We start from the raw sequence: 24,759 nt of genomic DNA, 5'->3' as shown, positions 1-24,759 counted from the left end.
TGACATCAAGTACCAGAATGCATTGCGCGCACTTGGACAGGCTCCCTTAAAGTCACTGAAGATATTGATGCAGCGCCGCCATCTTGAGGTTTGTTAGTGAAACTACAACTACGTCCAATTTTTAAGAGCCAGATTTTATGGGTATTATGTGTAGACTATTTTATTATCTCTCCAGTGTTGTCAAATTAAATGATTACAGTTTTTAATTAACTAAGTGTCCGCATTTTGCGTAACAATACTAAATCCGTAAATAATAATTCTAATGGTATGAAATTGTGCTGTTTCTATATAAAAAAGTTAATACAGGGAATGACACTAGACTTTACACCTACAGACTTTACTACTACTAACAACAAATATGCAAATTTCCACTCCATGTCTGACTGCTTCCCATGAATGTGAAAGCATTTGGACTTTCCTTTTGTGACCTGACAGAGTGGTTTGACAGGTTTCGTGAAGTTTTAATCTTGAAGCTGTTGTGTCTACGCGAGCCTGAAGGATACGTTAACTTAAAATGGTGTGTACACACATTTTTCGGTGATTGTAGGGGGGGGTCTTCCACCTGTGGTAATGTTAATCCAGACTCTGTTTGTGCAGCATGTAAATAGATGTTATAGTATTGCTCTCTCTCTCTCCATTTCTTTCTCTCTCTCTCTGCAGTTTGTGTTTGTCCCTCAGACAATCTGCACCGTTTCTTTTTCAGGAATATGGAAGGACGCTTGTTAACTTTGTTCAACACTTTATGTAAACTGAGGCCTGGGTGGTGGCACACACAGATGAATTACTGTACTTGTTATTAAGAAAAAGACTAGACTAGTAGACTAATTTTTCATTTTAACGCGCTATTTTCACATTTTCTTCAGACAAATATTTCCATTTCTATTCCATTTGTCTTGGTCTGGGGTTTGGAACAGCATTCTACAGGCCTTTTTATTGTAAGTACACATCCAGGTTGAAACATGTCTAACTATGCTTGCTATGTTAAGTGTATAAACGTGCATAGATTCTGTGATTGTTTACAAGTGTATGTGTTTCATTTCCAGCTCTTAGGGTTCCATCAGGCCTCGCCGTATTTTGCACTATAGCTTTTGAGATTGTGGGCTTTTGTTTGGGTGAGCTGTTAATGCAGACTCCACATGTTTTAGTGTCTTTTCAACATTATGCTCTGTGGGTTTTGAATGACAATGACAGTAGCAGTGCTGACTTTTTTATGTTCTGTCTCAGGTGCACCAGCCGATACAAGAAGATATTACGGCCCTTTGTATCATAAAAGAGGTACTAAGCCTTATATTACTAAAACTAAAACCTGAATTATGTCATGGTGATTTATTAGTAACGTGATTCTTCTTGATTCTCTTTAGACGTTTACTGGGGATTGTGTTTTGCAGTTTTTGCGGCCCTCTGGAACCTCAACTCACATCGTGGTAAAACCTCATAACTTTATAACATGTGACATATCCACATAACATGGGGGCAGTGATTTTCTCTGGTTAAATATTGTACTTTGTTTCAGTCTACACACTGTCGTGTGGATGTGGACTCATTGTCTTTGCTCTGATAGGAACAATACGCAAGTGCATTTCTCTGACGTAAGTAGACGCGCACAAACTGATTGTTACTAGATTTACAACCCTTCTTTTAATTTCTTTATGAATGTTTGATATGATATTTGTATGATCTGAAAAGTTTATATGTCTCTTTTGGACAGGGAACAGAGAGAGAGGGAGAGAGCCTGGAGATAATTTAGAGCCACAGAAGACGCACTTACTGGCAGTGACTCCGGTGATATCATAAAACCCCAGTAAGCAGAGTTGTGAGTGATAAAATGAACTTTAGTCTCTGAGATGCCAGGAAGCTGCGCATGTTATTATGGAAACAGAATCTTTTATGGTCATTTAATGTGCTGATTTGTAAAGAAAATGTATTTGTGAGATCGGGGCCATAAATAATATATGACTCAAATAATTCTGGCTTATATTTCATTGTTCACTGTAATATGGCATCAGTCTTGGTGGTTTATTATTAATAGATCAAATAATGTGTATGTATACTGCTTAGATTACACACACTGACCTGCGTGTAAGTGTGTGTAATCCAGCTAACAAAGCTAACGAAGCCAAACGCAGAGAACAAATTCAAAAAACGTGTTTGTTCTAATCTCATAATAGATGTGACTAGCTACTGAGGTACTTTCCACGGCCCAAATGATCTTCAAAAATCCAAATCGCACTTTAAACCAACCAACATTTCAGAGAAGGAAGTAAAAGTAAAGCACGCAGAACGACCTAACTGCACATCCTTTTACAGTTGGGTTTGTGGCTGAGTTCATGATCTAATTCTCATCAAGCTCATGTGAAATAGCACACATCTGTCTCTGCCTGAAGTGAGTCGTTTCGAACATGTCTGATATCCTTGTCGCAGCAAGAGCCAGGGGCCACAGAGAGCTTAAAAAGGGCATCAGGTAAAAGTTACCAAAAATAAATAAATAAATAAAAATCCGAGGCTTTAGATTTACCATGGAACCCACTGAAGACAATCATCAACAAGAGGAGACTGACGGCCAGTTAAGGATGCTGACAACAGCATTAAAGGAGCTGCAACTCAAATACTTGTGACAACTACCCTTTCTGTTCCTTTTTCTATTCTATGTATCTCTGGGCTATGGGGCAAGGTGGCAAGCTGCGAGGTTTTTATCCTGAATATCACATCCATCCAATGGTCGTCCAATAAAAATTAATATCCAGTCTCCCAGGACCGTGTGGAAAAATGTGCTAACAGGGGTCCTATTTGTATATTTTTTCTCTCTCTCTGAAATGCGTTGATTTTCATGGTCATATGTTGTATTTTTCAAAATAATATTCAAAAGCTCCTGTATGATTTATCTTCGTTTGTTTTTTTCGTTTTTTTGTTTTTTCATTTAAAAAGGTGTCCACTGTACTTTTAAAACGTTCTGTATATGACCGCGGTCACACTTAATGACTATTTGTATCAATATTGTCTGATTAACATTTTAATCTATGAGATGTCAAAAATAGCCCAGGGCCCACATGTTGGTTTTATATAAAGTATGTATTTATGTTGATTATATTTTTTATTTGACAGCTTTCACAATTAATTATCCAAATTAAATACAGATTACTTAATTAATTAGTTAATTATCAAATTCTGTGTATGTGACTCCATCTGTATAATCCAACTGTTCTCCTTCCCTGACTGTCTCGTCTTCTTTTCATTTAAATGTGTGAACTGACCCTACACAGCTGCAGTGTCTTAAATACTGTGCAGACTCCATATATGGATTTGAACTCCGGATGTCAAAGTCTTCCAGCGGCTGAATGAATGATATTTACCTAACAGAAACGAAACCAAAACCATCTCTCGTGTTTGCTGCGGCTTGACACCCTTTGTAGGTTCAACTGTGAGTGCCCTCGTGGGACTTTCCTTTTGGTGACAGCTCCCGGCAGAGTCGTTTGACCAGGTTCAGGAAGTTGTCTGGAGTCTGGATAAGTAGCCTGCAGCTCAACGCGTACACCTGCTTTTTGGTGTTCCTAGGCGCCTTCCTCCCAAGGTAAAGTGGCTCCAAAATCACTCTGTGTATGTATTTACAGACCTTAAGTTGTTGGGTTTGCTCTCTTTCGCTTTCTCTCTCTCTCTAGCTTGTGTTTATCCATCAAACAGTTTGGGTTGTTTCTTTTTCAGAAATATGGAATGGACCCCTTATGACTTTTTCCACCACTGTATGTAAATTATAATCTGTATTTTAAAATTGCGCCACACACACAAATCTCATTCATTTAGAAGACAACTGTTAATGTTATTATGTCCCATTTTTCAGGCAAGTATTACCATTTCTTTGCACTTTGCTTCGGTCTGGGATGTGGAACAGCCCTGTACAGTCCATTTCGTCGTGAGTACACATACACTAAGAAGTGATCGTGTGAAATAGTTTGCAGTGCGTATTGTCTGTGACCTTGTGTGTCACAGCATAATTATGTTAAATGTGTTGCATAGATCCTGTAATTATTTAAGGGTGTTTCTGTTTCATTTCCAGCGCTTATACTCCCGTCAATCTTTGGCGTATTTTTCACTGCAGCTTTTGAGATTGTGGGCTTGAGTTTGGGTAAGTTGTTATAACAGACACTAGATTTTCATTTATTCATTCATTTGTTAATTTATTTAATGCAGCCTTTCTTTTTTTTTTTAACTGTTGGCGTCCCCCGTTTTTGAAAAGTGATCTGTCATTTTACTTTGCTTGAAAGTGACATTTTTTTTGTGTTCCCCCTCAGATGCACCCCCCCATACTAGAAGATGTAAAGGTCCTCCATATGATAAAAGAGGTACTTAACTCATAGTAAACCAAATCCTCATCTGTGTGTAAGCTAAATAATTGTTCTGGTTATGATTTGTTCCAGTGTTTTATTGTCATACATTTCAGGTAAATGATTCACAGCTTTTACTCTTAGCTGTTCTAATCTATTAATCATTCATAATAATCTCGGACCAATTCGTTTCAATCTGAATCCACATTATCCAGCTCTGTGTTAAAGCTAACGACACCCTCCAACTCTCTTTAGATGTGTACTGGGGATTTTGTTTTGCACTTTTTGTCGCCATCTTGCACCTCCACTCATATCATGGTAAAGCCACATGACTTTATGTGAGGTATTCAAATGCCCTTGTTCTCTGGTTTAATGTTGTTCTTTGTTTCAGTCTACACACTGTCTTATGGATGCGGTATCATTGTGTTCGCTCTCAGGGGTGCAAAACGCAAATACAGCTATCTGAGGTACACAGAAAAGTTTGAATTCGACTCAGTCGACGCGATGAATTCAGTGTCTTTTAAAAATAATGGAACTCGTGTGATCTAAAAAATGTCTCTCTTGGACAGGAAGCTGAGAGAGAGGAAGAGAGCCTGGTGGTAGTTTACGACCACAGACTCATGGGAAGTGACTTCTGTGCTATCATAAAACTTAAAGAAGAGATGTGAGATGTCGGAATGTCATGCATGTGCACGTTTATTTTTTTATGGAAATGCAGTCTGCCTAAATGTGTAAAGAAATGTATTTATGAACTCAGGGATGTACAGTGAAGAAATAAATAATATATGACTCAAAGAATGCGTTCAAATATTGAGTGTCATTAAAAACAAAATAAAAGGTGATATTAATGGTTTAGTATGAAAGGAACAAACAGCTGTGTACTGCTTGGATTACACACACTGACAGAAGGGAACACAGCTTTCAAAGTCAAATGCAGAGGGCTTTATTACATGAAAGTATGGTACATACAAAATTTCAAGTAACAAAGAAAGTGTTCTAATCTCACAAGTCAGATGTATTTAGCAACCAATCCATCTTCATAAGCACAGCCAACTGCATTTTCTATCAGCCCCTGATCAACCGTAAGTCCTGCACCTTATGTAAAAGAGAGATACTACTGCTGGCACGGTCCAAATGTACAGCTAGAGCACAGATGAACACTGAGGTGTGTTGGTTTATGTTTAACATGAATAACAAAAGACAGTGCTGAAGAGAGAGGATTTTGGAAACCACCAAAAATTTCTTATGTGAGTTGTGGCTTTGCGTGACTCCTCTTTATGACCTGCACACATTTGATTTTTTTTTTTCTCCCCCACTAACCTTCTACAACCTACAACTAACTTTGCTTCTTTCTGACGCCGTTGTCATGAGAAAACACCTACTTTTAAAAAGTTTGCCCCACCCGGTATTAAGAGCTACATCAGAACAATATAAAACCATCTGAATGGAAGTTGATCAAAGAGCATTTAAAAACACATGATGGTATCACACAGTTTTGTCGAACATGTAATGATGGACAGTTTTGCAGTGGGAGCGTCCACCACGTGGCAAAAATCGGTCATGGCCATGTTTTTATTACAGAGCTGGATCCGTGACAGTTAGATTAAGAGTGAGGATATGTGTGTTTGAGTTGGTTTCTGTGTGTGATGTGATGAATGCACGAAAGGAAGGTAAACGTGGAACTCTACTTCAAAGTGTACAGCACAAAACCACACTACTTTAGTACACACTTAGGGGCTTTGACAGTGAATGAATTAAAGGGTGTCGTGTGAATCAAAAACATACTGGACTGCTTGACTTCACCTGCGGGGTGTAATCAGACACTGTATGCGGGCGGGGCGGGGAGGAGGTTACTTGGCGTTGGTAGAGCTGCTGAGCATCTTGCGGGCGGCCTGGGCGATGGCGTCACGGTCGATGCCGTAGATCTTGAGCAGCTCGTGTGGCTTGCCGCTGCGGGGGACGTGGGACACGGCCAGGCGGTGCAAGTTGATACCAGACTCATTGACCATTGCAGAGGACACCGCCTCCCCAAGACCGCCTGTGGAATAACAGTTGATCGTGTGAATTAACAAAACAAAAAAAATAATCTGTCAGGAACAAAATTAGCTTTTGTGCACAATGGGTGTAAAAAATATCCTCTTAACCAATAAACTGCATCTGAACCAGATGTTAAATTAAGTAATGAATGACTAAGATACCCAGATGCATTTGTACATATTCACATTTCCTTTGTCCAGTCTGGTCCATGCCATCACCCATCCCCTTTCTCTTATCCGACAGGGGGCACGGCTGTCTGTGCTATCTAGGTCACAGTCAGCCCCATGGGCACATGCTCAGTTAAGGAAATCTGACAGCACTCTGCCTATCTGGCTCTCGCACTCACAAAATGCACCACAGTACCAATACCTTGCCTGCACTGAGGGCACAGACGGCCTCGCCTCCACCAATAAGACAACGCCACCACAATGCGTCTACATCAGAAAAACCAATGGGAACACGCCACCACAGCACGCCCGAGGATGTGGACCAATGACAGGGGCCTAGCCGCATTATGCTAAGGAGCTTGTTGCTGCCAGATTGGTAGTGGTCATGCAATATGCAAAAAGATGGGCAGTAATTTTGTATGGAAGCTTACCTTCGTAGTAGTGGTCCTCCACGGTGATGATTCGGCCCCTGGTGGAACGCGTGTGGTCGATGATGGTTTTGAAATCCAGAGGTTTGATTGTGAAGGGGTCAATGACCCTGACGGAGATCCTCTCTGAATTTCATTACGCGAAAAGGAATATTCAAAAAATAATTCACCGTTAGCAGATCTGCTTAATGTTAGCCACTGACTTTATAGTATGCTGTGGTTATAAGGTCAGATTTCTTTTAGAAAAACCTTCCTCCAGTGATTAATATTACATAGCAACTTTAACGTAAATGCGCTGAGTAATCTGTTCTAAATCTGGATAAAAGCATTGTCCATGCAAGCAAATGTAATTAAAAAAAGACCTGGATAACATTTATTTATTATTATAACAGCAGATCAAACTTAAAGGACAAAAAAAAAAATGTATTAAAGACTGCAAAAAAGACTGTGCGTAGCATTTGTGAAATAACCTTGTCTTTTTATTACACAACTGTCCTGTACCTTTCTTTAGATGTTCAGCCGCGGCGAGAGCCTCATGCAAGGTCACTCCGGCAGCCACCACAGTCACCTGGTCGTCCTTGCTCTGGAACACCACCTGGCAAGAAAACGATATCCTCAGTTTTAAGTTGTATTAAGAGTATCACATTTCAGTTTTCTTAATTTCTTCACAGTCCCTCATTAGCCGCACGAAAAGCCTTTCACCTTTGCCTGTCCAACGTGGAAGTCCTCGTTGCTGTTATAGATGATGCCGCTGTCTTGGCGGCTGGTGCGGATGTAGCAAACACCCTTTAAATGAAGAGAAATGGAGGGGATCACCACAACGGCCGTATTTGCGATAGGCAAAGGTGCAACTGCTCTTGTTAAGGAAGCCGTTTTCAAATACCCTTGTGGTTGCAGCCAGTTCCACGGCCTTCTCTGTGGACACGCCGTCACAGGGATAGAAGACGGTCGCTGTGGGGAGGGCCCTGAACATAGCCATGTCCTCCAGACCCATCAGAGAGGGGCCTTCCTCTCCTGTAATATACACATTTACAGTTTATTCTGTGCGTTTAACTCGGAGGAAGTGCTCAATAGTCATCCATTGGCTAGGTGAGTTGATGCATGCAGATGCACAGACGTAAAGGGCAGACTGCATGCTGTGTACCTGCACTAACAGAGGGACACCTGGTTCCCTGCTGACAGCTTCCAGGGTAGACACGAAGGGAGAAAAGGGGGAGGGTTGGATAATAGCTGTAAGGCCAAGGGGGTAAACAGTAAGGAAAATACAGCATTAGAAGGAAAGAGAGAAAGAACTGCAACAACTGCACACTCACACTTTCATCGCACACTTTCTTCACACTTTCATCATACATCTATTTAAGGTGGAGAAACTGGGTGCCGTGAAGTGGTTGGATTCAGTGTGAGGGGATAAAGGTGAACTCTGTGAAGGTGAGTCGTGTGACAGGAGCTGTGTTGCGCGCGGCCCATTAGCGGCAGCCTACTAACCAGTGGACAGGCCGCAGTGGGAGCCACACAGGTTGATGTTGCTCTCCGAGATCGCTGCCATGCGAAGCTGGTCGTAGGCGCGGGTGAAAAAGGAAGCGAGAGTGCTGGCAAACACCACGTTCCTCTCACGGGCGGCGCATCCCATGGCAACACTGACCTGGGAATGGAAATGATTATTTCTCAGCGCGGAAGGAAATGCGACCCGTCTTTGCCAAAGCAGACAGACACCGGGTCACATGAAACTTAATCAAAAGAAGATCATCCAGAGGGTCAAATATCTGCAGCGCAATATTGGAAAACGTCTTTGAACAGAAGACCACTTTAAGTAGACGGTCAGTGAGAAATCTCTGCAGCTTATTTCACCATATGGGTAGAATCAGTGGCATAGCTCCTCTTACAAATAATTTCCTTTGTCTTTTATGTCTCCACAGTCCCACAGCTTCCTCGCTTTGTCAAAAGCAACATCTGATGACAGATAAATTTCATGGAAGTAAAAGGAAATAATCGATTCCTTGTACGCATTTAACAAAACCTAATTTATTTGTGTAAGCAAATGTTGAAATGTTTGAATTTCTCTGAGGCGCCCTTCGACTTTTCACTTTTATTTTCTCATGCATCCAGCCAGATGGTCCCGCCCTCAACACTGATTAATATTTCACTTGTGAATACACTTGTCATGACTGCTTATCATCATGCACACGCCTGACCTACATCTGAGCGGGCTGCTGCTGAAAGCCTCTGCAAGGCAAGGAATTAGCGTCCGATTGGCTCTCCCCAAATTAAAATCCCGTAAAATAATGATGGAGATTGAAAGGTTTCTAATCATGGGTGTCCGCAGCTGCCGCGCTGACCATAAGGAGGCAAGCGGGCCGCGCCTTTGCTAAGTTTCGCATCACGAATTGAGAGGCCATGTATAATTTAATAACGCAGGCTCGGGCTTGCAGCTGTGACATGTGAGGCTGGGCTGCAGCCAAGACAGAACTAACCGACGGCAGTTTGTTCAGGAAATTAACTACTCTAAAGCAAACGTTTAAACAAATAAGGCTTAAGAAAATAGAGCGGTTTTGATCGTAAATGTTTGTCTTGAAAAAATAGAGGCTTAAACGTAGAGATTTCCTCGGCTCATACCATGTTCTGCTGAGCGATGTAGCACTCAACAAAGCGGTTGGGATGCTCGTTCTTGAAGATCTCTGAGTAGGTGAGGTTGTTGGTGTCTCCGTCGAGGGCCACGACTCGCTCGTTGTAGCGGCCCAGCTTGGCCAACGCCATCCCGTATGCCTTCCGTGTGGCAATCTATAAAAGAAGAAAGGCCAAACAAATCATCAAATACCCTAAGCTTTGTCTGTAAACCCACGTGTAGCGTTGCACCAGTGGCTTGTGTGAAACACTGAATGAAGTCTGTGCTTGTGTACGGTCGACAAACCTTCTCTCCAGGCTTGTAGCTGGGCGCGCTCGGCATCCTGATGTTTCTCAGGCTGACAGGTGGGGAGTCCTCGACGGGGGCGGGAGGGTACAGGTGCTTGCTGCTGTTCGTGATACGGCTCTGGAGATCCTTCATAACCATCTCAGCCATGTCTTTGGGCAGAGTTTTGGCATGCCAGCCCAGCTTATCCTCCGCAGCTGAAGCCACATAAAACAGGCCATTACGTCTTATGATATAAACAGACTACAGTTTGCCCTAAAGCGATGGCGATCCATTTGCAGATGAAGAGTGACAGTTACCTGGAATGCCTTTGCCCTTGATGGTTTTAGCAATGATGGCGGTGGGTTGATGGCGTGGCTGGCTCAGAGCCTTGCAAAGCTCTTCCACGCTGTGTCCGTCCACAATGATGGCATGCCAGCTAAGCACATACAAAGGCACACATTGATTTAATGTAATCAATAAACTCATATGGTAGATGACTCGGGCACACAACAGGAGCATTACAGTATATACAGTACATTTACACTAATCAGCTTCTGCTTGAGTGTGAACTGTTACCCGAAAGCTTCACAGCGCTTCTGGTACTTCTCCACATGATGCTGCAGGGGCGCGGGGTCACTTTGGCCCAGGCGGTTGATGTCCATGATGGCCACCAGGTTGTCAAGCTGGTAGTAGGAAGCGAACGACATGGCCTCCCAGACAGCACCCTCCGACATCTCGCCGTCCCCTATCAGGCAGTACACGCGGTAGCTGAGGTATAGAACAAGACAAGATCAGCGCGTGTTTGCGTGGTGCACATTTGGATGAGGGTGGGGTATTGTGGCCGCGAGAAGAGGCATATCTTGGGAAAGCACCGCTCGGAGTCGGACTGATTCTCTTTCTGTTATCTGACAGTTGACAGGATAAAAGCCTCCGGGGATCTCTGGAGCTGTGGCTGCTGAATTTAACACCTCCTCCCCCTTAAACGTGTCTGGTCCCAAATTTTTCCAGATGAGCCAAAGTGTGTTCAGACGGCGTGGACGTTTAACGTAACGTGACATTATTGCGATTTATAACAACAGACTTAAAACCAGTGCACGGTTGAAAGCACAATATCCAAATTTGACTCTGAGATGAGACGAAATCTGGTGGGATGGTAAAAATAACTGAGATACGACTGCCGCGCCCCTGATTATTAGAGCAGAAGAATCGTGAGAGCAGAGCATGCAGCCACAGTACACACCCACAGAACGAGGAAAATCCCAGTCGAGACACTAGAAAGGAGCATGATGCAAACGTAAAATGCATTGGCGACCAAAAGAATTAAGCTATTGTTCATTAGATAACCAGAATATGAAATTCGTGTGGTCATTTTCAGGGGTTACCTGGACTTGTCAAAGTATTTCCCAGTGTAAGCCATGCCACAGGCCACACCAAGACCTTGCCCCAGGGATCCAGTGGCCACATCCACAAATTGCTGCTTCTGAAATGCACACAAACCAAATCAGTTAAACTTTATTAGGGATTTTTTTTTTTTTTTTTTTTTTTTTGTGCTCAGTGAAGTGATTCCTGAAGTGTGGTATGTGACAGCTTACAGGGGTTGGGTGGCCCTCCAGGTTAGAGTCGACGTGACACATACTGAGCATCTCGTTCTCCTTCAGGAAACCTGTTTCCACCCACATGGAATACAAGGCAGGGGCAGCATGACCCTGAGAGAGAGAGAGAGAGAGAGAAAAAAGACTCATCATTAATTATAATCATAATTCAGTCAGTCAGTTAGATACACACACACACGAGATGAGAAGCCCTCGTGTAGAGATCAGTAGGGCTGACTGATTCTCACCTTGGACAGGACGAAGCGGTCGTTGTTGAAGTTCCTCGGGTCTTCCGGGCGGTACTTCATGGTGTGGAAGAAAAGCACCGACATGATCTCCGCCACGCTGCAGCATGATGTGGGGTGTCTGAACAATAGAGAGAGGGTATCCATGATATGAGTAAACACACAGACTGCTGCATGAAACGAATAATATCCTTCCAAGTAATATAACAAGCGGAACATGTGCTGTTTTTTTATATATTTTTTTAATTTTTAGATTTCAGAGTGCAGCTCTAAATATACGGGCAGATGAAGATCCATGAACTGTTAGAAATGCATTTACAAAATCTGGTTAAGGGAAATTTGTGATTCTAGCAAAAAAAAAACGCATCACATTCATTCAAAAGAAAATCGACTGCTTTTATAAAAAGCAACATTAAAACAGAAATTTAACTTTATTCTTCAAGTGATACGGAACATGAATATTAATGTATTTGCAACTGACATTTAGTATTAGTGCGCTGGTTATTGCCCTTTCCCACATGTTCTGCTGACTGTTTCACTCATATGGAAAAGGGCAATGTAACATGGAGGCATCTGAGACTGCAGACTTGGTATTGTTGCTCAACGAGGAATCCAAAATGATAACATGATGCACATCTGCACTGATTAAATGCGTAAGCAACCCTACAGAGGAAAAAAAACATTAGAAATTTTCAGCTCATTGAAAATTTGGTATTCTTGTCCTGCTGAAAAGGATTGGTATGATGGCTACCGTGCAATTTACTCACCGTACCACATGGTAGTCTAGTGTGTCGAGAACTGCACTGGGGCATATTATTTTTTAAATTAATATTAAAAGTCAAATAGAAAATACAATAAAATGTGACCTATAATACTGTAATCAAAGTACATTTTGACCCTATGACTATAAATATATATATATATCCTCCAGAATATGAAAATCTAATCATGTGAAAAAATACAATAATTCACTTTCACGTTTCAACTGTTACGTACTGAATGTTGACCACACTACTATAAAAAAAATAGATATTTTCCTGCAATATGGTGTATGTTAAAAACACCATAAATGCTCTATAAATCAGAAAAATGCACAAATTGTGGTACTTTCTGTTCATTCAGTTAATTGATAAAGGACCCAGCGCACAGTTTATCAGAATGTATTAATAATAATTTTGCATCTTTAAGTTATTCTGTCAGCAGACAAAAGGAGGGGCACAAAGGCAGGACACTTTGTTCCTTTGGCTCTTCACTTCTATGTGTGTCTGAGTCTGTGCATGCACAGTTCAGTAGGTGTGTCTGATGGTGTGCATCTGTGCAAGCTGCAAAGAAATATTAAGTTTGCAATCCACATATGTTTATTATTATTATTATTATTTGGTTTATATATGCAGAGCATTCACAGATTTACTCTAAAGCTTGTGCATGAGAGTCAGTGGGGGCGACTCACCCGCTGCCCGCTGCAGTCGTAGCCTTGATGGAGTTGATTCGGAGGCGGTTGGCGATGTTCCTCAGCGCCTGCACTGTCTGCTGGTCGGGTTTGTGGTAATCCTCCATGAAGGCAAAGTGTCAAGTTCTACAGCACCAGAAAAGTGGACCAGCAGAGATCCTCTTTTTGTTGAGTTTGTGTGTGTGTGAGTGAGAGAGAGAGGGAGAGAGAGAGAGGGTTGCAGAAGAGCAGCACCTGTTTGTGTGTGTGTGTGAGAGAGTGACAGAGACAGAGAGAAAGAGAGAGAGAGAATGGAAGGGAAGCTGGATTTATCCTGCCAGGCATGCAGACACATAGATGCACAAGGACACACACACACACACACACACACACACATGGCCAGAGGAGGGGGAACCCAGTGACGTGGACAGGGTGTTACTGCTAAAATATAACGGCACTCATCCTATTGGCTACTGTTTGACTGGGATGTTGGAGGTTTGTCACAGTTATCGGCGTGCCATAGTGTGTGTGGAAGGAGTGTCTGAATAACTGGGGGGAGGGGGCACATCTGAAGCACCTCACCTCATTCACTGTGGCTTCACTGTCCAAACTAATAACTGTAACACGGTAGTTGATGGTTCTTTGTTATTTACCCTTACCAAGAAGCCTACTGCCAAAAACCCATGTGAAATTTGGCAACCAAACAACAACGGTAAAATCTTATCTTATAAGAAAAAGATTAAAGTAATGAAAGAAAGTAAGATGGGAAGAGCAAGAAAGAGTTTCTTATAAAACCAAAGAGAAAAACAAGAAAACACAAAAGACCAGCTCACTTTCGTTCAACATAACAACACAAAGCAACACACGATATTCAAAGTAGATTTTCCTTTAATGGTCATTTTTATTAATGGTTTGTTTTGTGGTCATTTTGGTAGTTTACAATATATAATATATGTACTTTGAGCAAGCTACTTTTGAAGTAGCCTGCTCAAAGTAGTGAACTGGAATTTCTATTTGACGTGGAGAGACAAGAAAGCAAAAAGGAAAAGAAGAGGAATAGAAGGGAAGGAGTTTTTTTTTTTTATGGGCTTGTCTTCAAACATTCAGAAAAAGTCAAAAGCTTCCAAACAGGAACTTGTCCTCAGTCTGGACCTGCTCATCACTGCCTCTGTTTCCTTCCTATCATCTGTCCAACATCATGGTGTGTACTGATCCTTGTTGAGAGACTGAGGACATGGTGTTCTCTTCTCAAAATCCTTCTTCACCAACAGACCTCGTCAACCTGATGTACTGCATGTCTGGGCCACGCTGCTCGAAAGCTTATTCAGAATTACCTGAAGGGTAAAACGGCAACGGTGCAACGCTGAACCGCTTCCAATCTCTTAACTCTGAGAGCTGCTGCCATGAATATAACTTTTTCCCTTGTTAAAAAATGAACATAATCTCTTGATATAATGTAAAAACTGAGTTTGTAATTGCAGTTATACAGGACAATAGCGTCATGCTATAAGCAATATGCAGGACATACATTCAAATGACCAAATCCAAAATCTAAGGCCTTGTTTTTTCTCACAATAGCTGCAATTAGCATAAAAATTACTTGATGAACAATAACATATTTGAAAGGGGGGCTCATACGTTACATATTTAGATTATACAGCTGGAATTATTATTATTATTATGGGGGAAGGTTGGCCTGCCATCTAGAGGATAATCATTGATATTACATTTGACCTGTTTCCATTGGTTGCAAGCTGCATCCAGTGTGAGACCTCATGAGCATCATGGAAGCATGAGACGAATGACAAGTGCAGACCTTCTGTCTGGGAGACTTTGACATAAAAAAAAAAAAAAATAATAATAATAAATGTGACAACTTTAAGACATAAATCTACACTCTGGCTTGCTGATTGGACTATTTAAAAAGAAGACTACACTACGTGGTATTACAAAATAGGTTAGTCCTATGGAGAGACATTTGAGTATTAATATTAGATGAGTGTGTGTGTGCAGTTTGCTTTAAGACCTCAGAAATAAAGCGTGCTTTATAAAGTAACAATGTAAAGTGATAATGAGTGGTGCATACTGCTAACATGCTAGAGTCATATCAGGCTACGACATGTGATGAGATAACAGAGGTGACAGTCCATTGCACAGACGATAGATGTATCAGAATTATTGTGTAATGTAATGTGGATGTCATACTAAACCATTTAAATGAATGAATGTATTTCGGGGCAACACTGACAAAAAGATGCATCAAAAATTCCAACACAATAGACCGGTAAGGCCTTCACTATTTTTCATTGCTCCATTTTGAACGTCCTTTCTGCACGGGCCAAATGTATTTCAAACTTAAAACACCAGAGGACACTGTCTCCCCATAAATGTTGCCATAAAAGCTGCCATAAAGATGGTTTATTAGACAGTTTAGCCCAGTAGCCAATACCTGTGGTAAAAAAAAAAACATTATTAACTGTGACATTTATCCAACAAGTCTGGGGTTTGTAATCGATTGAATTATAAAGTCATCGGCATGAACTGCAACTATCTGGTAAAACTGGCGACTAACTTAAGTGTCAGCCGTACTAGGATGATCACAACACGTGCTCGCTGAGTGTCATTGCTGCAAAACATCGCCCTCTCCGCTCTCCTGATTCATTCTCCTCTGAACCTCTTCAGCCATGTGATCATCTCTGTGGATTCCTGCCCTTTGCTGTAGGTCACGTCACAGCACCTCTGCATTCACAGTCATGTCGATGCCATCTCTTGAGCCCCCCTACCGCTACCCTGGTTCCACCGACATTGTCCTTCTCCCAGTTTCCAGCAACTCCTCTGGGCTCCTGGGCCCTGTCAGAAAAGCTTTTCTTCACAGAGCCCCACAGGTGCCAGCCAATGGTAGCCTGGGAAGACGGACCACATGACGGTGTTCGGCCAATGTCTGACACCGACAACTGCACACTTCCTGGAGGGAAAGTACATTCAGAGAGCATGAATGTTTCTATTTTTAATCTCTCTGGCAGAAAAAGAGGAGCAAAGCCACCATTTTTGAAACAAAGCCTTAATATAACACACAATGTGTGTTTTGAGGTGCCAACACAACACAGAGCTCAGGTAAACAAAAACATGCTCAGCATTGTTCGGCCTTGGATGATTAATTGGATTTCAGAGGTAGCACAGATGCACACACACACACACACAAACACACACCCACCCACACACAAGCCTACATATATGCATATGTATTCAGGCATGCTGACATGTGCACACAAAAATGAACACAGGAATATTTTCACATTCCTATGCATGGACTCTCTCTCTCTCTCTCTCTCTGTGTGTCTCTCTCTCACACACATCCGTGGGTCTTGGTACATTGCTTTAATGCCAGCTGCTCCTTCAGGCTTGAGCCTTTTCCGCTCTGTTCTTATCACTCCATTTCCTTAAATCGCTCTGCAGTCACCATGATGACACGGTGCTTGCCCTTCTATTTGAGAGCTGTCTGTCTCTCAAAGGCCCTGCCCACTGAGACAAAAGCAAAGGGCTTGTGGTCAAATTATCAACAGAGCACTCAGATATGCAGATGTTCACAGCAGGATTGGGTGTTCGTCCAGAGAGTGGGGGTGTGCGTTGGGGTGAGGGGACACACGCTCGAGAAAATAAGTGGAAAGGAGGTGGAGCTGTCAACACGGCCATGGCGTTGAGGTGGAATCACTGATTAAGTGAGATGGTTAGAGCAAAGAGGATTAAACGAACTATCGGAAAATGGAAGATATAGAGAATCAGATGGAGAGCTTTGGATAAGCAGAGGAAGTGGATGAAAAGGAAAAATGGGAGGCAAACAAAGAGGGAGGAAGACTCAGAGCGAAGAGGAGAGTGTGTGAGCAGGGGTTAAGGCTGAGCGTGTGTTGTGGGCTCAGCAGTGAAGTTGACGATGCACTGGGAGAACAGCTGCGCTGCAGGGCTTTCAGGCTCCATCACTACTGCTCTCCTTCAAGCAGCTCCACCAACACACTTCCTCTCTCGCACACTCACAAATGTACACACCGCTCTCATAAACATGCAAAAGCACTGATTGTTGCATCGGTGCACATGAATGTGCTGCAGTAATAACCGGGGCTTCATACGCGAGTTCAGACCCGGATATCAGGGGATGGGTTGGTATTTAAAACAGTTTTCAGATGTCCCAAATCTTTTAGCCCCAGTGTGGGAGCAACTCATAATAGCCAACAAACTGAAATACTGAATGAGCCTAAAATTAGTAGAGTGGTACTTGGAAGAAGATGTCAGTTTTGCAGCTTATGACCATGAGTGAAGGGCTCATGTAGATTTATTGCAATCTGATTTCAAAAGAGCTGCAGAAAGTGAGGAAGGGAGGGAGGGAGCGGGTGAGGGTGAGGGTGAAACTGGGGGATAAAGGATACAGAGCAAAAGCTAAGTGCATTTACAGAGCAATAGAAAAAATACAACAGCTGTTCACCGTGAGCTGCATATGTAAACTAAACACATTGTGGATTTTTACTGAGTCAACACAACATAATCCCTTTAGGGGTTGGCCAAACACAAGATCTTCACTACGGCAGTGATAAGAACCAAAGATAGGCTTTGCGCCTAATTATATTTGCCTGTTTTTCTTATGCAGGGACTAATAACTGTTCGTCTTTATGGGGACATTTAGAAAAATAACACAGAATTACCATGATAATTGTCATTTGTCTGATGCTGTCAAACTCCTGTTCTCAAGGGATTTATGGATATTATTTAAAATGAATCGCCGTATCTGAATAAAATACATTTCCGTTGGGAGACTTTGCAGGAACAGGGAGCAGAGAAGCAGACCAACTCAGAGGTGGGGCCAGATTGCTGTACTGAGCCAAATGGCAACTGTGGTCCCCGAGGGCCACTGCACCCTCTGTCTATGTTTTTACTCCATTCTCGGTGATTTTGAACTGCACTGCACTCTGCTCCTGGGGACTTCTGGCTGGGCATGAAAGCGAGGGGAGCTGCAGACTTTGAAGACAATCTCGGCTGAAAAACACAAATGCGCAGATACTGCACGTTCCAGGTGAGTGAACAATGAAACATATAACTGTTACTTCCACCATCTTCACTACCATATGGCGGTGTTTGAGGGGGAAGTAATCAGTGCAGAGGAATCAAGTCAAGAACAACAGGAGAAAAGAGTGAACAAAAGATAAATGTTTATCCGTCCATCCATTATCTACAACCGCAAGAGGCAAAGTATCTGTTGGACAGGTCGCCAGGCCATCATGTAGAGCTAACACAAAGTGACAAACATTCACACTCAAATGCACACCAATTTAGAATCACCATTTAACCTAACGTGCACATCTTTGGACTGTAGGAGGGAGCTAGAGAACCCAAAGTTAAAGCCAGGCTGGCACAGGGACAACATGCAAACTCCACAAAGAAAGGCCTCACCTCTTATAAAATAGTGCACAATACTGCCTCCTGGGTTGGGAAGTTCTATGTTTAAATCATTAGGCGAAAGGTAAAGTAGAAATGAACCTGAAATGCCCTGGGAGGGGTCGGTTGTCAGTGTACAATCTTACAAACCATAGTTTGGGTACAGCAAACATAATGTTAGAGCGGGAAAACTGTTAAGCTAGCTTAGTAAGGTTTGAAGCAAAGAGCCAACCTAGATATCTCCAAAGGTGAAAAATGCCCAACAACTTTTTCTAAACTCACAAATTAATGTTTGTATTTGTTTAAGTTCGCTGTTGGAACTAGTAGTTTTTTTTAAAACTATGGAGACGTACCAAGCTAGCTGTTGTCCATCTTCTTGCAATATATTAATGTCACACCAAACTGCTGTCTTTAACTTGCCATTGACAGTCTATGGTCTATGACAGGGGTATCAAACTCATTTTAGTTTGGGGACCACGTACAGCCCAGTTTGATCTCAAGCGGTCAGTGACATACCAGAATAATGACCTATAAGTAACGACAACTTCAGACTTTTTCCATTTGTTTTAGTGCAAAGAAGAAAAGGAAAATTAGGAGAATGTTTTCATTTAATAAACTATCCTTTAAATAAAATGAAATGTCTTGAGAAAAATGAGTGCAAATTGGGGGCCCGTTGCTGTCGGCTGTTTAATCCTGGGTCCCAGTGTTGTGTTCTGTCTACTTCTCCTTATAAAACAGTGGTCAAATTAGGAATAGCAGTTATTAAATTCATGCTACGGGCCAGATTAGACCCTCTGGCGGGCCGCTTTTTGCCCACGTGCCGTATGTTTGACACCTGTGATCTATGATAGTCAATCTTCTCATCGCAAAAAAGATCACAAAAGTATTTGCCAAAATGTCTGATCATTTCTTTAATACGACAGGCTCAAATCTGAGTTGGTGAGGGGTTCAACTGTGTCATCCTTACTTTTTCGTTCTAAGGTGGTGCCCATTTGCCCACTTTTAAATAACATAACTAACAGGCGTTAAATAAGTAACTTACAAGTGTCTCTTAAATAGAAAAAGGCACAAACATTCTCATCAAACCATCTCCTGATATTTAACACATACAACCATACCATCAGCAGCAACAAACTCACACACAGGCATACTGTACACACACGCTACTCCATCCGTAGGTGAATAATTCAAGGCGATTCTAGAAGAAACCATTATCCTTGGCAGACAGGTAAGCTGATATGTTGAACCCCGTCCCTGTCTCCACCTCTCACCAAACGCTGCTGCAGTTCAGTCACTGACCAGCCCACCGAGGAAGAAGACGAGTGTTTTCTGCTCTTTGTTGTCAACTGAGACATGTAGGTGAAGCAGCTGCCCCGCTCAGCTGTTCTACTTTAGCAGGTAGGATTTTACACACCACTGACTATAATGGCTCAGTTGCCCTGGACTGTGGTGTTTGTTTTCATGTGATAGTTGATATTAATGTTTTATTTTGGGAGAAGGGAGAATGGAAGGAAATATGCCTGGGGTTATACCTTCAATTGAAATGCCTATACTCTTATATTTTAATGCGATTTAATCCAGGCCTTGGTAAGCTGTTTCATTGGGGCTTATGTTAAAGGACACCGGCAGAACGTGACTGAAAATAAAATCCGGACAAAAGTTTTTAAAGGGTCTTTCGTGGGTCAAAGCTATCATTTCATCATTAGTTTTTTATAAGTGGGAGTAGCTGTATGCACGGCAGATGCGCTATTGGTTTCTGATGCCAGCCGCGTGTGCTAGCCTTGTGCTTCACTTGTCAGACTTTTTACTTGCAAATAAAGATGTTTTACTGAATGACTCAGAGGAAATTTAGAAAAGTGACTGCACAAATTGAAAGTTGAGATCAGAGGTTAATGAGCCAGACTGATATGGTCCTCTTTCACAGAACTGAAGAGCTTTCTAGTGACAGTATATCTTCTCCAGTTTTGTCAAAAAAAGATATTTCATCGCAGTCAGTTGCTGCCGTAAAATGAGATGACGTGGAATATTCCAGAAATAGTTTGTTTATAAGGAACGGGCACCTGTTTGTCATGAGAGACAGGTATACATTACAACTAGACCAGGTTAAGTGGTGTTGACTTACTCTTTTGTCAAGAGCAACATACTGTCAGTGGAAAGGCCATGTTTTCACTGACTTTTTGCAAGAAAGCCCTGACTACCTTTACAGCAGCGAAACAATAGTCCCGGCTTCAATTGCACAACATATATATTTATAAGCACCATAGACAGTATATACAAGAAATGGTGGACATGACTTGCTTGTAGGTGTGTGTGTTCTGAATTTCTGGTTTGATAGTATTTATTGGAATATACAGGCTGCTATGTACACATAAATTATTTAGTTGTAAGGAAACAACGTTTTGGTCTTTTCCAGCTACTTTCTCTTAAATGTGTCACTGGTTTGTTAAAGTTATTTATTTATCAGAAGATTTCGTTGATATTATTCGCTGTAACAATATTAGCCATTTTTGAGGCAAAACCATAGACTGTATATAAATATGGACAACACGTCCCTGCTTCCTTGCATTGGCCAAACTAACGCTATTTTCCCGGGGATACAGGCGTGGTTGGCGTGGCAACTGGTAGTCATAATGATGTCACATCCTGTTTCTATAGCGTCAGTTTGGCACAAGTCCCATCCGCTAACATGGAGGGGGTGGAGCTTATGGCCTATACTGCAGCCAGTCACCAGGGGGCGCTCTACTTGCTTTGGGTTCACTTTTGAGGAGCTGTTCCGTTGTCCATCTTTATACTGTCTGTGGGCAAAACAAGCCTGTGGGGCTTTCAGTGAATATTTGAGAATTTATGAAAAGAAATAATCATAACGTAACTCACGATGAGTTTTCCGACGGTCGCCGTTGTCGATGCTAGGTTTTGTTGCTCAGAAAGAAACAATCTTCCAAGAAAGGAAGAGAATAAGTCGTTTTCAATAAAAGTAGTATAAGCAATTTAATTTTTATTTGAAAAATGAGTTTGGGAATTGACCACCTGTTATACGCGAACACCGAGAACATGTTGCTGTCCTGCAAGATTAGATTATGTCTGGATATCTGGTAACAAGGAAAGCTTTGTGGGTTATAATTAACAATTAGATAAATAATGTACCCAAGCAACTGAACATTTTTATCAAGACTTTGCGGATTATTAAACTGAGAAACCTGTGTAGCTTTAAGATAATAATGAAAAAGATCTAATGGTTGGACTTGGATTTATTAACCAAACCTACAAGCCTGACTTTTTCCAACAACTGTAACCTGGTGGGCATAAAAATATGCTCAGAAGGTTTCACAGTGACCTTTGAGTGGACACTGGATGTGATATTGTATTTGAAAGGTGTCACTTTTTATTAAGGAACCATGAGCAGGTGACAGTGGGCACCTATCTGGTGTCTGCGGGAGCAGCAGAGTCGGGGCCAGAAGGAGGAGAGCTTGCTCTCTGATGTGCACTCGTTTCACTGTTCACTGGCGCTGTGACGATAAGCAGGATGCTCTGTTGTCTGGTGCGCACTCTCCTGTCTCCAGCTCTCCACAATCACCATGGAAGAGCTTAATTAATGCACAGGCTTTATGTGTCTCTCCTGCTCCGGGAGCCGATGAATTTTAAACCGCCGTTTGAGACCGGACCTGCGTCTATCGCCCTCCGAAGCTCTGGACCCGTGTTACCGAGCGGAGAGCAACGCGGCTGAATTATAAAGTCTCCAGAAAAAAAAGGTACAGCATGGTGCGGTTTCTGCTCCACAAAACTGAAGTTAGCCTCTTAGCATAGCTGCGTTTCCCTGCATGCAGGCAACGATTGTGCTTTTTTTTTTTTTCCTTCCTCCCCATTATTGTCAGAGGACAGCAGTTATTAATGGCCACTTTCCTCTCGGCGCTGTCGTGTTCGGTGGATTTAGAGGAGATTCATCGCCTTGTCATAAACAGATCAAATTAGAATTGAGCACAGATCAGGGCTGATACCTTCCCCACAAGCTGGGGCTGGCTCTGGTCATGTGGACTGTCCACTATATTAGCCCTGAGTGTAAGAGCATCACTGATTGAGGTTCGTTGTAATAACCCTGCCAGCTGTTTCTGCTCAGCAGCGAGGAACCATCTGACGCCTGTGCGTTGCTCAGTTTTCACCATGAGCGCCCGGAGTCAGGCTGTCGTTTCACAGCGTTTTTGGGGGAAATATTTAACCACGTCTTACCTTGGTGGGGTCCAAGGAGAAACATAAGGACCCTTGATGATGATTATTTTGTCACGAATCGCTCATGGAAATGTCTTTTTTCTTTTTTCTTTTCCTATCTCGGCCGAGGTCGACGATGCTGTCGATGCAGCACTAGTGAAATTAAAAAGGCATTAAATACGCATTGTTCATATATTGAGGTTGCTCTAGCCTTGGCTACATTAAGGCAGGCGCGTAGCACAAAGGGAGATGCAAAGCTGACAGTCTGCATTCACCCAAGATGTGGAGTCACACGTTACAATAACGCTCACATCACGTTTTTTTTCCCTGTGCAATAAGAAGATTAATTCTTCTTGGAGCATCACTGCAATGTGACCTTTTCTGTTTCTTCCTCTGCGGGGCCTGCTCGCAGTTCAAGGACTTTACACAGCTGATGTGACCAAGTGATGCCTGAGAGTGGCAGCTCTGAATTTACACGCATTACACTGGCTGTGTTTTATGTTACCCGATTTTATTTTTTTTCCCTTCTGAAGTATGTTCAGTTTCAGGCTATTTATGGATTGTTTACTAAAACCAGACTGGTGGAAACAACAAAGACAAAGCAAGCTGCCATGTTTGTTGCCATTCATCTTACTTGAGCGATGTATGTTTCCATCTATCTTTCAGCGGCGGAGTCTGTTGTCCAGGACTTCATTCCGCTTTGACCTGGTGGCGGCTGTGTTTGATTTAATATCCTCCTGTGTATAATGTTGATGTCAAATAATGATTGGCTGAATTGAAATCTTGATATATATATAACCCCTGCCCATTTTAGTGAACTCTAATTGCATTTGGAGCAGCCAGTGTGCCGTGCACATCTACCTCACAGGCACACTTTGATTTATTTATTCCATCTTTACGTACAAATATTAGTTTCAACTTCATTGTGAGTACCCTACTTGAACAAAGAAAATTCATTTTAGGAAATGTGAGCGTTATTTGTATGATGGAGAAGACAAAGAAGAAAACTGATGAAAAAAGATGACTAATCACACAGAAAGACTCACTAGGGGCTACATTGTTCAGATACAAATAACATATTGCACATTACTCAGGTCAGGGAGGCTATTAAAACATCTAGGGCGAAAAATTCAAAGTCTTTTTTGTTCCATTTGGACACAGTCCTGGTACAACTGGAATATAAGAGCAAGATGATCCAGCTAACCTTTATGTAGGTTTAACATATATGCCACATATGACAGAGCGAGGTCATAGGAGAGTTTAATAGACCGGTGAAGAATCTAATGCACAATAGAAGGCTTTGCAGCAATTTGAGAGCATCACCAATTTATTGTTGGAAAAATTGTAAAACGCACTGATGCCATGCCTTCTCACCTTTTTCTCTTTCAGAGGCAAATTATGCCAGCAGCGTCAGAGTCGCTCGCCCTGGTGACGTGCCAGCTCATTGGTCAGACTGCTCTGCCCTCCTCTAGCCTCCCTGTCTACCCTGGCAGATCCATGCTGCTGGATGCTCCTCACAGAGCCACGCCCGCACCATGAGCGCCAACGGGCCTGCCCCAGACCCAGCCCCCGCAGCCCCAGAAGCCCCTCCCGCCACAACCCCTGCCCCAGCCCCGGCGCCTGCCCCAGCCCCCGCGCCACCGCCCGCTCAACCCGCCCCACCTGCCCCGACGACCAGCACTACCATCCCGGTAGGTGCGTTGGCACAGAAGAAGCGGCAGCAGTATGCCAAAAGCAAAAAGCAAGGCAGTAACGCCAATACCAGGCCACAAAGGGCGTTGTTCTGCCTCAAACTCAACAACCCCATACGCAGGGCCTGCATCAGCCTGGTGGAGTGGAAGTATCCTTTACAGTGGCTGCTTTTGGTGTGTGCATGTCTGAGTGCTGAGATCCGTCTTTGTTTATAGTGCTGTGTTTTGCCAAAGCCAGATTATCTAAAGGGAGAAAGAAAAATTTTTCGTTTACACGTTTTCTGCCTTTTTTGAACATATCTTGGCTTAGATAAGCTTTCCAGCATTGCATCTG

At 42.5% G+C, this 24,759-nt stretch overlaps 3 protein-coding genes and 1 long non-coding RNA gene across 5 annotated transcripts in view; 3 read left to right on the top strand and 1 right to left on the bottom strand.

Annotated features, from left to right (window-relative positions):
* The first annotated feature begins 6 nt into the window (after nt 1-6).
* LOC311486718 lies at nt 7-1,995 on the top strand. 2 transcript variants are annotated; one of them, XR_014699007.1, is made up of 6 exons: nt 7-88; nt 864-1,112; nt 1,225-1,275; nt 1,362-1,424; nt 1,514-1,589; nt 1,709-1,995. It is a non-coding gene; the product is annotated as an uncharacterized lncRNA (long non-coding RNA). The 2 variants fall into 2 exon arrangements; XR_014699008.1 differs by lacking the exon at nt 7-88 and having other exon boundaries at nt 424-935.
* A 681-nt stretch (nt 1,996-2,676) lies between these two features.
* Nucleotides 2,677-5,205, top strand: LOC311487507 (uncharacterized protein). The gene is made up of 7 exons (XM_084543805.1): nt 2,677-3,568; nt 3,700-3,737; nt 3,836-3,907; nt 4,052-4,120; nt 4,287-4,337; nt 4,711-4,786; nt 4,889-5,205. Exons 2-7 carry the CDS (start codon nt 3,704-3,706, stop codon nt 4,920-4,922), a joined length of 336 nt encoding a protein of 111 aa, XP_084399931.1. The 5' UTR covers nt 2,677-3,568; nt 3,700-3,703; the 3' UTR covers nt 4,923-5,205.
* Nucleotides 5,206-6,169: 964 nt separating this feature from the next.
* Nucleotides 6,170-13,235, bottom strand: LOC311486257 (transketolase-like; the record flags this gene model as incomplete). Its single annotated transcript, XM_084542049.1, has 14 exons — nt 6,170-6,357; nt 6,955-7,077; nt 7,453-7,546; nt 7,654-7,737; nt 7,835-7,965; nt 8,437-8,593; nt 9,565-9,729; nt 9,860-10,056; nt 10,159-10,277; nt 10,418-10,609; nt 11,224-11,321; nt 11,434-11,547; nt 11,682-11,799; nt 13,129-13,235. The coding sequence occupies 14 exons, from the start codon at nt 13,233-13,235 to the stop codon at nt 6,170-6,172; spliced, it is 1,887 nt and encodes a 628-aa protein (XP_084398175.1).
* Nucleotides 13,236-24,269: 11,034 nt separating this feature from the next.
* Nucleotides 24,270-24,759, top strand: part of cacna1da (calcium channel, voltage-dependent, L type, alpha 1D subunit, a) — a gene marked incomplete at its 5' end in the record, with an annotated part of 53,698 nt that continues 53,208 nt past the window's right edge. Inside the window, one exon of the mRNA XM_084543231.1 lies at nt 24,270-24,574. Coding sequence (XP_084399357.1) covers nt 24,270-24,574 — 305 coding nt within the window. The remainder of the gene's footprint in view (nt 24,575-24,759) is intronic.

Source organism: Chelon labrosus (assembly GCF_963514085.1).
Source record: "Chelon labrosus genome assembly, chromosome: 4".
Classification (NCBI taxonomy): Eukaryota; Metazoa; Chordata; class Actinopteri; order Mugiliformes; family Mugilidae; genus Chelon; species Chelon labrosus.
This window is presented reverse-complemented; position numbering and strand designations above follow the sequence as displayed.

Bases quoted from the DNA above. Each gene is read 5' to 3' on its own strand.
- LOC311487507 (XM_084543805.1), top strand. From the start codon at position 3,704: ATGGAATGGACCCCTTATGACTTTTTCCACCACT. The intron at 3,908-4,051 runs GTGAGTACACAT...TTTCATTTCCAG, and splicing joins CCTGTACAGTCCATTTCGTC to CGCTTATACTCCCGTCAATC. The intron at 4,121-4,286 runs GTAAGTTGTTAT...GTTCCCCCTCAG, and splicing joins GATTGTGGGCTTGAGTTTGG to ATGCACCCCCCCATACTAGA.